The sequence below is a fragment of the Meleagris gallopavo genome, chromosome 21 (genome assembly GCF_905368555.1).
Source record: "Meleagris gallopavo chromosome 21, MGAL_WU_HG_1.1, whole genome shotgun sequence".
NCBI classification, from domain to species: domain Eukaryota; kingdom Metazoa; phylum Chordata; class Aves; order Galliformes; family Phasianidae; genus Meleagris; species Meleagris gallopavo.
The window spans coordinates 7,880,343-7,897,318 of NC_139424.1; the positions used below are offsets into that span (position 1 = coordinate 7,880,343).

At 38.3% G+C, this 16,976-nt stretch overlaps 1 protein-coding gene across 17 annotated transcripts in view; it reads right to left on the reverse strand.

Moving 5' to 3' along the window:
- The window catches only part of BCAS3 (BCAS3 microtubule associated cell migration factor), a 301,052-nt gene that overhangs the window by 240,913 nt on the left and 43,163 nt on the right, over window positions 1-16,976 (reverse strand). For all 17 annotated transcript variants that reach the window (XM_085241072.1, XM_085241070.1, XM_085241068.1 and 14 more), the window contains exons 10-12: window positions 8,068-8,144; window positions 6,274-6,357; window positions 1,381-1,551 (exon numbers count right to left, since the gene is read on the reverse strand). In XM_085241072.1, the coding sequence (XP_085097198.1) occupies window positions 1,381-1,551; window positions 6,274-6,357; window positions 8,068-8,144 (332 nt within the window). The remainder of the gene's footprint in view (window positions 1-1,380; window positions 1,552-6,273; window positions 6,358-8,067; window positions 8,145-16,976) is intronic.

The window sequence follows — 16,976 nt, forward strand, 5'->3', positions numbered from 1 at the left end:
CTTTAAATCATACACAACAAGGCTTAAAACCTTAAAAAAAAAAAAAAAAAGAGAGATATCATTTTTTTCCCTAGGTATATGAAGAGGAATCAAAGCACAGACAACAACCATCAGAAATAATGACTGCATTAAAAAAAGCTTCATGAGAAATTTATGAAGCAGAATTTTTCTTTTTCTTTTTTTTTTTTTTTTCCCCTGGCAGTAGAAGAAGAGTTAAAAGACCTTTTTTCCCAGGAAATAAAAACAAATCCCAAAAGTCAGACTTGTTCTAAGATCTGACTTGGTGAGATGTTAGGTGAAATACATTCTTTTTCCCATTCTCCTCCTCTTTCTTTTTTATAAATTTTATTGTGTATTTGCAAGAAGGACCTCTGATATAAACAATCCCAATGTGATTCTGTGTTACTTGGCTAAATACTTCCAAAATGAATTCTCAGAACAACTACATTTCACACTGCATATTGGGGCTCTTTGATGTGTTTGTTTGTTTTTAAGTAAAATATTGTTTTCCTCTGAGGTAAGAAAAGAACGTAATTCAGCTACCGGCTTGTCACTTTACTTTACTAAATTATCTGCAATAAGCACAGAAACACAGGGAAAAACAGAAGTAAAAAGAAATTGTTTTTTTCTCTTTTAAATTCAGTAAATGTAAACATTCAGAAGAAAAAAATCTTACAAAAGAAATGAAGTCTGTGAGAGTCAGTATGAATGCTGTCTCCAGGACCAGATACTTACAACTGAAATGTCTGACAGAGATGAGCAGAAAAAAAAACAGATATCTGCTGTCTATCACAGAGACAGTTAGTTCAAAACACCCATTCAAAGTCTATGGGACAACTGGATGGATTTTTCAGTAGATAATTTTGGCTGGGGCACTGTAATGTTACTAGAGAAACACTACAAATACCTCACAAAACAGCATCACGTTTGATTATATTTTACTGTATGTAAAATGTAATTTATATTAAATTATAAACTTTTGTATCTAAAATCCAGCTTCTTTTTTACGTTGGAATTAAACAATTCACCGTATTTCTACACAATCACATTTTCCTGCCATATTACATATTAATAAATACCATCCGACTACATACACATTTCAACTGATCAGCATAAATCAATGTCAATTATGGACAAGTGTTAGAGAAACAAAATCTGACACTTCACACTCGACATTGTCAAAATGCCATATAAATATGTTCTAAGGACAATATATATTTTGGCGTCGTTTCAGCCCCAAACAGGACTCTGTCACAGCTGTGTGTGCACGTGAAACTTCCTGACCCAGCAAAAAAATCTTATTTCAGAAGTATAAGATACATTTTCCTACGACTTCTGTCAAAACAAACCCTCATTCTGTTTCTGCACAAACTGCATTACCTGTCCTTCTGCCACAGTCTCCGTGTCAATGATGGTGATGACCCCAGGCACCAGAGGGCTCCGGCGAACATTGCTATGAGCTAAAATTTCCTCTTCGGTTGCTCCCGAAGGCAGCGTCCCCGTCAGCTGCGTGACGACTTTCCCCACCATGGTGAGCCCAGTCTTTATCGTCTGTAAAAAGAAACAGAACCAGTAAATAATGCTTAGGGCTCTTCTGTGGGTCTACTTTGAATTTTTCTTTCCTCAAAACAATTAACATTGTAAGTAGACCGTGCACACACACGAGAAGCACACAAATGTTTTTGTTAGAGATACTTTAACTGCAAGATGTCGTATGCAAGAGAAATCTCTTAAAAAGATTTAGCATCCTACCAACTCGATGTATTTGCTTTTATTTCTGATGCAAATGCTTCCAATACATTCCCAAAAAATCCACAAAGCTTCACTGTTATCTGACTGCGAACATTTTTCCTTTCTTTAGCTTTTTCCCCTTTGCTTCACCATTTGATCCACTGAACCCGCCGGGTAAGTATCTAACAGTGCTACGTACAGAAACAGATTGTGCAGTAATTGAGAATGCTGAAAATATCCTCCAGTGCAAAACTCAAGGCATTCAGCCTCTGATGGACAGGACAGACATGTTGTTCTCTCAGAAATTATGCATCTTGAGGCTTTAAAACTGAACATGAGACTCAGAGCCAGCAAAATTAAAGACTCTGACCTCAAGGTGCTGGGAAGGACAACTCTCCAGAACGCACACCCATCCCAATCACAAATAATGTCACTTTCCATAGCCTGCATGTTTTCCAGACGTGGAATTGAAAACATACTAATTGCACTCACTTTCATTATCTAAAGATGCTGAAGATTTTTTTTATGGGTTTGTTCTGGTTTTTTTTTGTATGGTTTTTTTTTTTTCTGTATTTGGAGAAAGAGAGACAGCACACACATTAGAGAAAATGCACAGATTTAAAAAATGCACAAAGCATAACTTGAAATATTTTCTCCTTGAATCAAGGACTGTGCCTTATTTGCTATAAGGAATTGTCCAGATTTATTATGCAATATAAATAAGAAATAGAAAAGGAGATCAGAACAGAATGACACGATAACAAGGCAATTCTTAACTAAAAAGACAAGCTAAGCTGCCTGCTAAATTGAAAAGGAAAAAACGCTCAGCTCACAGGCTGAAACCAAGAAGCAGCCACAAATCAATTGCAACTGCTTTGTTTAGTGCTAAAATCTCAAACTGCAGTGATTAGAAAACACATTAGTGTTCATCAATTAGCAGCCAAACGTTTGTTTTAATAATTCATAGGAAATGACTTACACAAAGTCTGTTAGTGTGTTGTCAGGAAAACCTCTGAAGGGCCAACAGAATTAGGCGCCACACTGTATTGATGGCAATATCCAGCCAGGAAGCCTGATTAACCTCTGAGATGCCTCAGCTGATGGACTCACCCCATTAATGCTAATGGAGGTGCTACCGCTTAAAATCGAGCCATGCCTTTATCATAGGAATGTCTTTGGGGTTTGAAGTCTTTAGTAACATCCTGCCATTTGTTTCTTATTTCTTTTTATACTCAGAGCAACGAATGACAATAAAACAGACATCAACGCTGGTAAATTGACAAGACTGAAAAATGTAACACGAAGTAGGTAATAATATCCAACGAGCAGACCTAAAAGGGACCCAGTGCCATCACAAGAACACATTTCAGCAGATGCTTGCTTTTTCTTCTTTTTTTTTTTTTTCCTGACCAATAATTTCTGACCAATAGTTAAAACCATATAAAATGCACTGGCAGTTTATACAGAAGGAAAAAGAAACCAGCATAGAAGTACTATGCAGAAAATACCTACACAAGTTCAAAGACAAAAAGTGTAATCAACCTGTTTTGGAAAATATTTGTAACTATGGGAACTGAGTGACAACGTGCCAAGTATACATTTCAATTCTCACTAGCAAGAAATTACCATGCTTATCTAGCAAAATGAATTACTGTTGTATTAGACCAGACTGTGACTGCAGGACTACTGAGAAGTAATAGGTGTACAGAGATGTGGCTGAGGCCATTAGCTCAGAAATATCAGTGCAAAGCCATTACAGCACTTACTTCTCCGTGCTGTGTGTATATTTGTAAAAACTTCTCTGGTAATCTTTAACCTTTCCCATGCCATATCAGCTGTCCCCTCTATCCATTAGAGCTAATGACCTTGCTCTCACATAAGCTGTTAGTACTCATTAAGAAGTTATCAGGTAACAAGAGAAAACAGATGCAGCCATTGCTAAATCACTTTACCACTGTAGGATTAAAAGATACGGAGAAAGAATCAACTAAAGAAGTTATTAGGTGAGAAGAATTTGGTTTATAATTTGATACTGGATATTCAACAGACCAGGTAAATTTTAACTGAAACATTTTAACATTTGCACTGTCTCAATTTGTTTCTCATCAGTGGGAACTGTCAATTCACACTCAGTGAAATGTTCTTACAAATAAAACGGAAAATCTTGATCCAATTCCTGTAGGAAGCAATGATGCACACTGTGCAAACGCAAATTCTTTGCGTGCTATTTCTAGTCTATTAAAAGAGCTGTTCACACTCATTCAAATATGAAGAAAAATATTTAATCAGATATATGCACTCATAACTCATTTAATTGAAAAATCAGTACAACTTTAATTACTTGAGAAAATTAAAATGCATCATTCAGTGCCTAATAGGTTGTTCTTACATCTTTTCAGTGACAAACAGAACACTGCTCCTACTCCTCATAACAAATAAACCGCATAAAATTTATTTATTTATAAATAAAAAATCTATAGAAAGTAGAAATATCAAAAAGCTATACCTTGGTGATCAATAACTAAAAGCCTCGTGCTTAGTCTAAACAAAATTAATATACACTCAATTATAGATTCAAACTGAAACTAAATACTTGCCAAAATGCCTGTCTTCACAGAGATGTTTCCCTTTCCTGCTCTTGTCACATACGCTATAAAGCAGCAGGAAAGGGAAGAAAACTATTAACAAATTGATTTAATTAGCATGGAAAGTTTTGAGTGCAAGGAATTCATGATTTCGGAAGAAGGTCTGCATGGGCTCCTCTAGAGTAGAGTACGCTGCAACACGACTCACCCAGGGATTTGCCAAGACCACAAGTGAGGAGATGTAAGAATGTCTTCTCCTATGTCTCCTTCCTTGCTGTATCCAAAAATGGATAACTAAAACAAGCAGTTTTGCATTTGGTTCTTATCTAAAACTAAGCACCTGGATTTTCTCTCATCACTAGCATGGTTCAGTAGTAACAGGGTCTATTTGAAAAGATATTCGACATCTATTCTACTCTGTTTGCTCAAACAGCAGCAAACAGGAAGTAAGGTCTTGGGCTTCATGGACCTCAATACCTGTTATCCATGCTCTCTGAGGCTAAAGGCTTTGCCAGATGTCCCCTTTTCTGACTTTCAGACTGTTGAAAAGAATTAAAGAGAATAGCACTTAAGTCTTAGATGTTTACTGGAATATTTTGACAGTTATTATATGGTTTAACAAAGCTTTGGACTGTTCTTCAGTCACGACTAGGCTTGGTTTTGGCAATACAGTGATGTGTTCTTAAGTTTTTACTACATCTGATCATAACTGCGGCTGATTACACTTACCAACTTATCTGAGCTACTAAAAAATGTTAATGATGATGAGAATGAAGGTGTTTGGGGAAATACTCCTCTTCTTTTTGCTCTTAATGGTGGAAGAATGAATGGATGCAGCTAATTTCACACAGTGTCTTCAGAAGAAAAGCATGTTCCCCTCAACGATCTACAAACACATGATTTTTCTCCCACTTCAACCGCAGGAAGACTGTACCCAAAGCTATGCTGATGGAATATGTTCATGTTTATGTTTTGTTTTTACATGAGATGGCATGACCTATGTCTCTTCTCTTTGTGGGTATCTGTAACAGTTGTTTTCTTCAGTGACACTGAGCTTTTTGTTCTGTGCTGTCATTTTATTCCTATTATTAGATTTGTTTTGCTGTGTGTATCAGAAATGAAAAGGCTAGTGGTTACAAGGGAAGCTTGTAATCAGCCTCAAGTTTGCTAGACAATGCCAATACACACTTGTGTGTGTGTGTGTGTGTGAGAGAGAGAGAGAGAGAGAGAGAGGGAAAACTTGGCAAAACCTCAAGGAAAGGAATGGGGCAGGGTGGGGTGGGGGAAAATAGTCAAATGATAGTTCTGCTCAATCTTTGACTTGTTTGGATTTTTCTAAGCCATGGTCATTCTTTGATGCTATGAGAACCCAGGCATTTCTCTTAAAACAGAGAGATATTATAAAGTCATCAGAACTAAAATTCCTAGGCAATGGAACCTATATATAAAGAGTCGTTAATAAACTTTAACCTTTAGAGAAAGCTACTAGGTAATTAATTAGCTTCAATACTGCACTGTCATCATTCAGAGAGATTAAAGCACATAATGCTGGTGTGACTGAGTCCAAAAAGCACTAAGCACTTGTAAAGTTTGTTTCATGATGCTGAAAGACAAATAATAGACAGCACAATTTCCAACCATGTAAAACTGTTGTATTATGAACAGCCAGAACATCAACCATTTTACAGTGCTTTTCCTGTAAGAGGGGTCACTAATATGAATCGCTGTTTTAATAAATGAAAGATCAGTTCTAAAGTTCTAACTAGATCATCAAAAAAAAAGGCTACTCAGAACGGTTCGGAATCAGGCCCTTTATGTGCCCTGTCACTAGGATCTTCTTACCGTTTTTTTTCCTCTTTTGTGAATGAGAAGGGGGGAAAAAATAGTACAATTCAGCAGGGAAACCTAATAATTATCTTACATGATAACCTCTCCCAGCAGCAGATGATGTACTCACTTTGGCAGCACTAATGACTGTGGCAGTGTAAGACTGAATGTTGTCTCCACAGGCTCCACCACGGGACTGATGGCATCGGATCAGCTACAGAAGAAAGACAGCAACCAAGTAACTACTATTAAACTGCACAAACCCATAACCCATTACCATAACTCTTGTTTATCGTGTACAGTGGTGTGCATTTTCCTACAAACAGCAGAAAGCCCTGCTGAGACACTTAACCCCTTTTTATAATCTTCTGGGTGCCACCCAGACTGTCGCGTTCGGAACTCCAGTTTTCAATTACCAGTCACTACGAATTCATAAACTTCGAAATGGTGGGATTTGGGGTCTGGCAGCAATACCACAAATAAATTTAAATAAATATAATCAAAAGCTTTAGCCATGTAAATGTAACTTTAAATATCTGATATTCTAAGAATCCGAATGCGGCTTTGCTCTCCTTTTCATGACAAGCAAGCAAATCAATGACAAAGGAAGAAAGCTACTTTAAGCTTTACATTCAATAGATTAGAGGAATGTACGTGGGGTTTACTGCATATTGCTTTCCGTCAAATTTAATAAATCAAAACAAGACTCTTCTACCTTCCATTAACCTACAAAGACAGTTCTTGTCACTGAACCCTAACTCTCAATAGAAGCTCTGCTTCTTACTAAATAAAATGGCGAAGAACTATGGATATTTGTTACTGGTACACAGAACACCTTGCCTGCTTAACTGTGTTTGCTAAAAGAATGCTTGTATTAAAAATGCTTGTAAGATATTTGTTTCTAGAGTCATACTTAGATAAAAAGGAAAAGAATTAAACTAGAGAGAAAGGGAAAATCCACAGAGGATATATCTGGGAACATGTGGCTATTTAAATTCATTTTCTGATGTAATTCTTTGGTTGGCCAGCAGTTTACACTACTGGCGTAGCACTTTCTGAATCCCAAGCTGACTGACTGTGTTTAATAAAACCACATAGGTGTGACATTAAAGGAAAGACAGTCTCCAATTTGCAGAGAAATTGGTTGTGCTCTGAAGAGTGTAACAACAAACACATTTATAATGTCTGCTTCTCTGATGATTTCTGATTCGGCACTGAAAAACAGCTATTCCAGGCACAGGTGGAAGGGAGAAAAAACATCTGCTTTGAAGTAAAAATAAGGCATTAGAAGATGAATTTAAAGTTTCCAAACACTTCAAGCTTTAAATACACAGTCCCTTCTCTGGCCCAGGGCAGGGTGAAAAAGTGATAATTGTTTTGTTTGGGATCTATTTCCTTCTTCTGTCCAGAAATAAGAAAAATTAATTCAATCTTTTTTTTTTTTCCCCTCCCAGAGCTTAAAAAATTCAGTGAGGACAGATTTCCTAATCTACAGAATGCACTGCTGTGTTGTCAAACAAACTCACAGCTCTGTTTCGACTGTTTGCCAGCACAGACTTTAAGAATCCTTGCTTCCTACCTTTCAGAGAAGTTTTAAAGTTTACAAATACAAAACATATTGGTTACTGAGTCACTCCCTGACCGTACCCATTGATAGCTCTCGTCTCTACCCGTGCTACTTATCTATTTATGCCCTCCAAGTTCATGAACTTACATCAAATGTGCAAGGATATGACACATATGAATACCAAAGCATGACTAGTGTGAGTCAAAGATTAGCTCTGTCACATTATGCAAGTCCTCTTGGAAAAGATCATCTTTTTCACATAGCTTATTTCTGAGATTGTTCCTACATTTCAATCTAGCTTTTGTTTATGGAATAGGAAAAAAAGAAAGTATTTTTTGAAAGTGAGTCCTTCCTTACCTTATTTTCTGCATAAGCAAGCCAACGGCTTCCAAGGGCAATAGGATTCATGTTTGGCCCTGGACAGGGATAGCAGCCTGAAAAGTTTTAACAGGAGCATTAAGAAATATCTTACTGACTTGTTACAAAGAATTTTACTTATTGCCAAGAAAACAAAAAGTCTAAACAGAAACCTTTCAATTGCTAATATCACTTAGTAAATGCTTGCATTTTTGTTCTGAAAGATAAAACTGTGGTTAGATGAACTATTTTGAATAGTTAATTATGTGTAAATACCAGTTTTTCCTTATGCTTGCATTTTTTAATGTCATTTTGATACAGTGCGGCGAGGGGGATACTTAAAAGATTGACTCTATCCATTCTGTATCTTCATACCCTAATTCATTTTGCTTCATTGACATGTTTCAATTGCTCAACACTTTCTGTTAACTTCCAAGCTCCTCTAGATTTTTGTGGTGTAAAACAAAGCATTGTACTTTGGTTTTAATATTTCTACATACAAATCTCCCAAAAGACTTCTGCACGTGCTTAACCTTACACAATGGATGTGTCTTTCCTTTAAAATCAGTGGCAAAGTTTCCATTGTTCATCTGCTTTTTATTAGCTGTGTTTTCATCAGAAATAGATATATACATATGCATAAAATGAAAATAAAATGCACAGCAACTGGGAATGTCATGCTATTAACTACTAAGATTAAAAATAGAAAATCTAAAACCACTAAAAACAATTAGATAACAGCTAAACATGAATTAAAAGCTGACTTCAGGGGCTGCTGTGCCAAGGTGGGAGGCTGAAAGTTCACAAACCGCCGTTGCAGAGATGAAACCACAGACCTGTTTACTGATTAGGGTCCTGATAGTGGGATTTGAGCTCGAGTGTTCCAACTTCAGCTGGTAAACAACGGCCTCCAGCCACAAGCACAGTGCCATCTGCTAGACCTAACTGTGGCATCACTTTGCAGGCTTGCAGAACAATGAGAAAGGTGTGCTGGGGTGATGTTACCTAAGGTGTGCACCTAAGGTGTATAGTTTGAAAAAGGAATTTGACAAAACTGAAAGATGTTTGATGGCATTTCACTGTGCACGTGTAGAAACAGTTTCTTTACCACTCTTGCAAAGACAAACAGCTTCTTATCTCCACTTTTTAAAGCAGAGTGCTGAAGGTATTGCAAAATTCGGAAGATCACAGCAGGCTGTTTCAAAGGTCATAAAGCAAAAGAAGGGAAAAGCAGCAATTCATCGAATTACATCAATCTCAGGCCAAGAAAGCAAAACCGAGTGAGTATTTTGTAAGGCCTTATCACTGCCTTGATCTCAGGAAGGAAAACGAACTCTGAAGAGATGATGCCACAATTGTTATTGCATTCCAGAAGTGCATAAAATGTGGGTAGCCAGAGACTCTTAAGGAACCAAGAAAGAAAAAAAAAGGTTGTAAATACAACCCTAGGTTGTAAATACAAACGTGTTCTTCCGATGACATTATAGATCATGACCAGTAAGGTTTTAGTGCCGACTTCTGCTTCAGCAGTTCTTGTCTGGGTCAGTGAAGACATTCAGGTTTCCCAAATTCTATTTATTTTTCTCCCTTATTATATATAAAATAGATCACCAAAAGCTGTTAGATGAAAACTCTCATGGCTGAAATCTCTACAGCGACTTTATTGTCGGTCTCTTGCATTTCCCAAGCTCTGCAAGCAGTGCATGTGTCCATGCAGCAGAAAACAAAAGGGAAATGGAAAAACACAAGCAGTGCAACAAGAAGAAACTTCCATATTGGGACAGGGAGCTGGTCTCAATTACTGCAGTGAACTGAAGTAACTGAAGAGCTACAAAATAGCATTCTTCCTCAAATTAAAAATTAATCAAATACAAAAAGCAGTTATCTTAAAAAATGGACTGTTTTCACCAAACCTATTGTAGGTGGGTTGTTCCACGAACTGGATTTGGTCAATTAGATACAGCCCCACACACAAATCAGCCAATTCTAATAATATCCTCCGCAAAGGTCAACAATTCAACTCGGTACTAAACTCTTCTCTCTGATACAAAAAACAGAGTAAAAAAAAAAAAAAAAAGAGCTATTTCCTCCTTTTCTTTTCTTTGCAAATCTATGCATTTTGGAAACATGCAGCAGTACAAGGATAAACAAAGGGTTATACTTTATGGGAAGGAAAAGCAAATTGTTTTTCTGCTTTCCAAAAAAACAGCTGGAGTCAGCAGAACATCATCTACCAGGCAAATGAAAAGACAGACACAGCGTGACCTACCCGGCTCGGCTGCCCAATCCCTGCTAGCCCAGCTCTCTTAAAGATTAACTTCTATTTCTACTAAACTTCAAAACAACTGAGGAAAAATCCATTCTAAGCAACAACAGCAGCAATTTTAGCATGTTTACAATAAGAATGAACATAATGAGAAAGCAGAACTAACTGTCAAGAAGACCAAAGTTTCCAAGTTTTAATGACAGCATGGAGAGGTCATCCAAGAAAAGATCACGATGGGAAAGTCCTTCCAAAAGTACAGCAAATCAAGCAAGTACTAAAAAACACGAGACCTTACAGTGAGCCTTACAGGGTCTCTCACCCACGAAAACATAGGAAAAAACCACTGGAGACGCTTTGCAATGCTTTTAAGTACACAATTGTCCTCTCTCTCTGTGCTCTTAAGGACACACACAAGAAATACGTTACTTAAAGCTGTGAGATGGCAAAACTAGAAAAGTACTGTTCTGAAAGTCCAAATGAATCCAAGCAAAAGCCCTTCTGTGGCCTCGGCAAACCCCTGAGCACGGCAGCTCCGGCACTCTGCATCCCCACAGGGACAGCGCAGCGCCCCACAGCCTCCTGTTCTCGGCTGTGTCTTCCAGCTCCGACCTACTTCAATGTGGTACCATAGATTGATTCTTCAACACCTCAATTTCTGTTGTTTAGCATTATTTTTTTTTTTAACTAGCATAAAACTTTAGTATGAAAAATGCAGAACTTGTGATTAATTGAAATCGGAGATTCCACGGTTTCTTCCTGTTGTGCTGCATTTATATATATTTGTTTTTACTGATTACGTAGGAATCCTAGAAGTTACTTCAGGTTCTCCAAAGAGCTATACAAATGTTTGCTTAAAGAGTGACCAAAAAGAAGGCATGTTGATTTTCCATTATTTTTCAATTACTTTCATGACAATCTGCCACTCTGCCCATCATAAAAACAATCACCTCATCTTCTTAAGCTGAAAATTCACATAAATACCCAATCGTCTCAATCTGGATCTTTCCACTGCTCTTTGCTCCTACAGAAATTAAAACTCCAGTCTGTTTCTTAAATTGTTTTCATGAGACTCATCTCCTAGCTTCAATAATGTCCGTGTGAATACAGAGACAGCAGCCAAGAAGAAAAAAGCAACACATTCCTCTCCCCCTCTTGCTTTTAAACAAACAGCAAGTTGGGAAACACTGCTAGGAGAAACAGGGCCATTATACAGTCACGTCAGCCATAACAGAGATTAAGGCAATAAATCACAAACATGCCTCTATTAAAGGCAGCTCTCCATCAAGCTGCACAGGTTTTTCATGCGGAAAAAAAAAAAGAAAAAAAAAAAGCTTAAAAAAAAGATGTAGAAATAAAATCCCAGTAGGAGATGCAAAGTTGAGGACTGAATGCTGCGAGGATTTCTGATGGCCATAAAAACTTGGCAGTTTGAATTTCACATCCAAGCAAGCATTCCTTGGAATCCCCCAGGCAATCATGTGCCTCCAGCAGCTCCATTCTCCAGGAGACTCTTACGAATAGCACCATGAGATCCAGCAGCACCTTCACGGGCACCGTGCATCCTGAAGCACAGATGTGCTCCACTCTAAGAGACTGCTGCACACAAAGCAAATATAATGCACTCAGCACTGCCTGCTGGAAAAGATACCCGTGCAGGTGGAAGGTGGACTACTGCCACAGCTCAGGCTGCAGCGTTCCTGTCTGGTCCCTCTGCTGCATCCTGCATCGCCTGAACGGTTCTAAATGAACAGTGAAGGCAGCTCTGATTGCTGCAAAGTGTTCAGCTTTAAATGTGCACCAGAAGGCAATGCTTCTCTCTAGAAAAATCTGACACTAAGTCAGAGCATGACTGAACTAAGTCAGAACTTGTTTTTCTTTTACCTATGCCACATACCCATAGCTGAGCTGTCTTCCACAGGGTACTGCTGTATTTCCTTCTCAGATTGCATTACAACATGTTGTAAAACACTTTGCTGCAAACTCTTGCAAATTAATGTGCAAATGAATGAAGAAAAGTGAATGAAAAGTCAAATCAGAGGTGGCCTTTCTTTCCTCGGCTCTCACTGATGTTCCATGCACTGAAACACACTCATTCTTTTTGGTATCAGCTACAAGAATGATTCTTATTATTATCATGCCTTTTCTCTTCAATGCACATTCCACACCTCCTATCTGGGAGGAATGCTGATTTTCAGTTGCTGGCTGTAGCTTGTAACCAATTAATAATTTTTTCTAGGTTTTATGAAATACACAGCACTCCGCAGTAATGAAATTACAAAATTACTTTAAGTATTGCTATCCAAAGCAGTCAGAAAACAGATCCATAACAACGAGCATAGAAAGGGTATTAAAAATAAATAATGGGTAGTGTGATATCCTTGTTGAAGGGAATTGTTTATTCCAAGGAAAACAAATCATATAAGCTGTTTTATCTAATATTTTGTATTTGTTTGTGCTTTTTTTTTTCAGCTTCACCAAGCAAACCAAATCTATTTGTTTATAAACTGTATAAAGTCATATTGTTTATAAAATCCTTCGGGTTCCATCTAGATGAAAGGCCCTATGTAAATGTTAGTGCTCTCACACTGTCACATACTTTCCAAAACTCAGCTATTGTTTTTGTACTTCCTTCTGTTTAAGTATCACCCATAAAAACTGAGCAAAAGAGCAAACCAGCAGGATGCACCCTGCTGTGAAATCATGCTTGCCATCCAGGGCTTTTTTTTTTTTGATGATGATGATGATGATATTGGCCTTATTGTTACGAAAACTCCAAAGAAAAAGAGCCACCCATGAGTGAAGCAAAAAAGTACAGCCAGAAAAGTACAGCCATACGCTGCTATCATGGGCCTTTGCAGTGCAATACTCAGATCCACTTCATGTTCACAACAGCCTCAGACAGGCAATGCATTAGATATAAACACATATACTTGCATGTGTGTATACATATATATATATAAATTGCTAAGATACAATTCAAAGAAATGTTTGCTTCTCTTCAGTGATCAAAAAGCACTGTGAAACAGGAGCTTTCTTCCCACCTACTTCAGGACTTTCGATTTGCACTGAAGAACCTCCCTCCCCAGACCCAGGAATCCTATCAATTATTATACCATGTGGGATGTCCAGGATAAATGCCACTTACTGATCACAGTCGAGAAGGGAATTGCACATTCCTCAAGAAGTTCTGTTTGTAACTCCTCAGGCATTAAACCTTCTCATGAGACCTCCACCGTTTTTACTTCAAAGCGCAGAGAGCAAACTGCTCCCTGTGTGCCTATCAGGGAAAAGGAATTCTAGCAAAGCTAACAAAAATGTTCAAAAAAAAGCCAAGATGATTTCCAGATCAGACCTGTGACAAACTGAAAGCAATGTATTATTTCTTGCAAGTGAACATCAATGAAAGTAGGAATACCACATCCAAATTGCAGAATGGAGTATCAAACACTTCTTTCCTTATTTTGAGACATGTGGGTAGGCTGTATTTAATACATACCAAATAAGTTTTGCTTGTGGCTAGGCAAGTCTTTTGAGACTTTATATACAACAAAGTAGTCTGACTAAAATCTAGAAAATTAGCTCTTAAGGCTCTAGCTGTACAGCATCAATAGAAATGTGGTGCCTGCTAATGGCTGCAATAACTGTCTTCATCCCTGGAGAATAATGGATGGAGAATATATCAATAGCAGGAGTGGAAGGGCCAGAGAAACTGAGCAGGCACTCGTTATCGGACACAAAGATGATGCCACATGCATGATGTTATCTGTGATAATCCTTACTTAAGGCCCAGGGGGTGGGCAGGATATTCGTTATAGAGAAGAAAGTATCCATCAGGCCATATTCATAATCATCAATGTTCCACTAAGTAAGCATTTTTGGAAGAGGGTTGTGGGAGCACTGATGTAATAGAAATCAATGAAACTCGGCTTTTCTGCATCTGTCCTTTAGAGCAAAGTAGGGAGAAGAGCTTGTACATCACTTTTGTCTCTGACTGTTCAATCACAGAGTACTCAGAAAAAGACTCCAAAGGAAATCTTACGTGAACTCCTAACCACTTAAAAATCTGTTTTCCACACCTTGACATTCACAACTACCAAAAGGAAATGTGTTTTTATTATAGGCATCAAATGACTTTTTGATGCTTGGCCACATGAGCACTTAAAACAAACGCAGGCTACAAAACTGCTATTTGGCTTTGTGCACCCCTCCATGCAAATCTCTTCTTAATGAAACTGAGCTGGATCCAACCATAAGCACAGCAGCATGGAGTGCCATAGGAAAGCAATGCCATGAGCCCTCTGCACAATGAAGCTACGCCTTCCCTTCCTTGACAAGTTAAAAGAAGACGACCTCGAAGGGTAGATCAGAGGACATCTTGGTCTTTTTCTATGACTACCAACAGGAGGTTTTCCAATCAACCTTAAGCAACTGTAACTCAAAACACCGAGATTGTTGCACCTGTACAGTGATACTTCCTACAAGGCTCTGCTGGCTGACTGCCGTTCTGGCAAATCAGTACTTTTCCATCTAATCACAAGCACACAAAAAAGATAATTATATCAGATTTGCTCAGTTGGATCTGAAAAATCAGGAAACACAAGAGTTAAACATTCCAGCGGCAGCACAAACTTGACCATGTTCTACATCCTGAATATTTTATGGTATATTTATTACAACAATATATTAAGCTACACATTTAACCACAAAAACAAAAACAGAAAGACAAATACTACTCATGTGCAACACAGCTGCATTAGCATTGCTGAGGAACATCAAACTTCAGAATTCCTGACACTGTTTTTAACCATACATTCTGCATTTAATTTCTATGTGTAAATAGTCAACAAAATGGGCAAAAGTTTCTGCTTAATTATGTTTGCATTCGAGCTGTCTGTGTGAGGTTCCAGGGCTCCCACGCTACTCAGCTGATACAAATGGAAGATGTGATTTGCCCATCATCACTAAATCCCCTTTTAAAAACATTTTCTTTTTCCATACAGTAGTTTACACAGTAAAGGAAACATCTTCAAAGGCCTACTGATCCCATTTTTATATTTTTGACCTTCTAAGCCATCACTTCTGACCAAAAGCTGTCAGCTAACACAGCTGAGCATCTTCTCCATGAAGATGAATCCTCTGGGCAGTGCTGCTGTTGTACTGCCTGGGCTGCAGCACACTGGGATGGCCCCAGGGGAAGCAGCCAACCCTACTGCAGGGATGCTGCAGGCACAGAGACAAGGAGGCCTACAAGACCCTTTGCAAAGCTGCCTTTACAGAGATTTCTCCTTCTTCAGTTTAAACTGACACTGTCCTTTTTCTATATTAAAAAAAACAACAACAACAAACAAACAAACAAAAAAACCACAATGACACAAGAGTCCAGCTGCTGGCTACTAGGTTGACTGTCAGAAACTGAAGCAGTTGACCAGGTAAAGCATTTGTACCAAATTTCAAACACATCAGAGTAACTTAAGTCTCTAAAGATGTATTCCCAGGTCAAGGAGATTTCAGCACATCCATAATCTGAAAACTCAGACTAAAGCTTTACTGCAGCCTTTAATGTGCCAAAGCACAGCACCTGCTTGGTGGCTCGAGCCATTAAGGGCAACGACGAAGTTTCCAAACACTTAGCACATGCTGGCACCTCCCTGGCTCCAGAGAGGCACCAGGGAACAGCACACCTGGCTCAGTGCTACCTGGGCATAGGTGGGCAGCAGTGGGCACAGGAAGTGCTGTGTCCCCACGTGCACAGGGCAGGATGTGGGGTGCACATGGAGCCCCACAGCAGAGAGAAAGGTTGGGAATATCCTGGGTTTCTCATGTTACAAACAGCACAACTGGAGAAATACAGTGTGAGCTGTGACATCTCAGAGCTGGGATTTTCATATCAGAGCTGCAGAAGCTTTATTTTATCCTCTTTAATTCCACTGTTGTTTCACAGAAAGGCATGGAAATGGAAATTCAAAAGTTACAGTGTGGAATAGGATATCCCTCTTCCTCAAAATACAGCTAAATTCATTTCTGAAAACACACTGAAGGGTTTTTTTTAGCTTCATTGTTTTTTACCAGCTACTTCAATTAGAAAAGCATAAGAATTGTTAAAATATACATTTAATCTAGATGTGGGTTTTGGCTTGTTTGTTACCTGCAATAAAGCAAGGCTCATACTCTGCCTCTCTTTGGTGGAATAAAAAAGAGGAGCGAGGAACAGGAGGACACCACAAGTCCCTTCCCATCTGGCTCTCCAAACTGAACCCAAGCAGATTCTTATGCATCTTACATCCACGTATAGGAAGAAGCTGACACCTATTGGTAACTTTAATATTACTGCATAATGGTGCTCCAAACTATTTCAGGAAAGAGCTTCCTGTAACTGGGTTTTTCTTGATATGCACAGATAACACAGAAAGATAATTGAGAACTTTTCTATTTGTAACTGAAAATACACCCAGGAAATTTAAAATTTCCTTTTTAACTGTGAAACACCAATTCTTCCAAGCTAAATTATCATCTCTTAATAATCTACACATTTTAAGTGGCAATTCTAATTGACAGACGCTAGCACTATCTACATAGATTAAATTTTATTTTTTCTGCAGTGAATATCTCCCTTGGTGTTCAGTATTACAAAGACACATGGTCT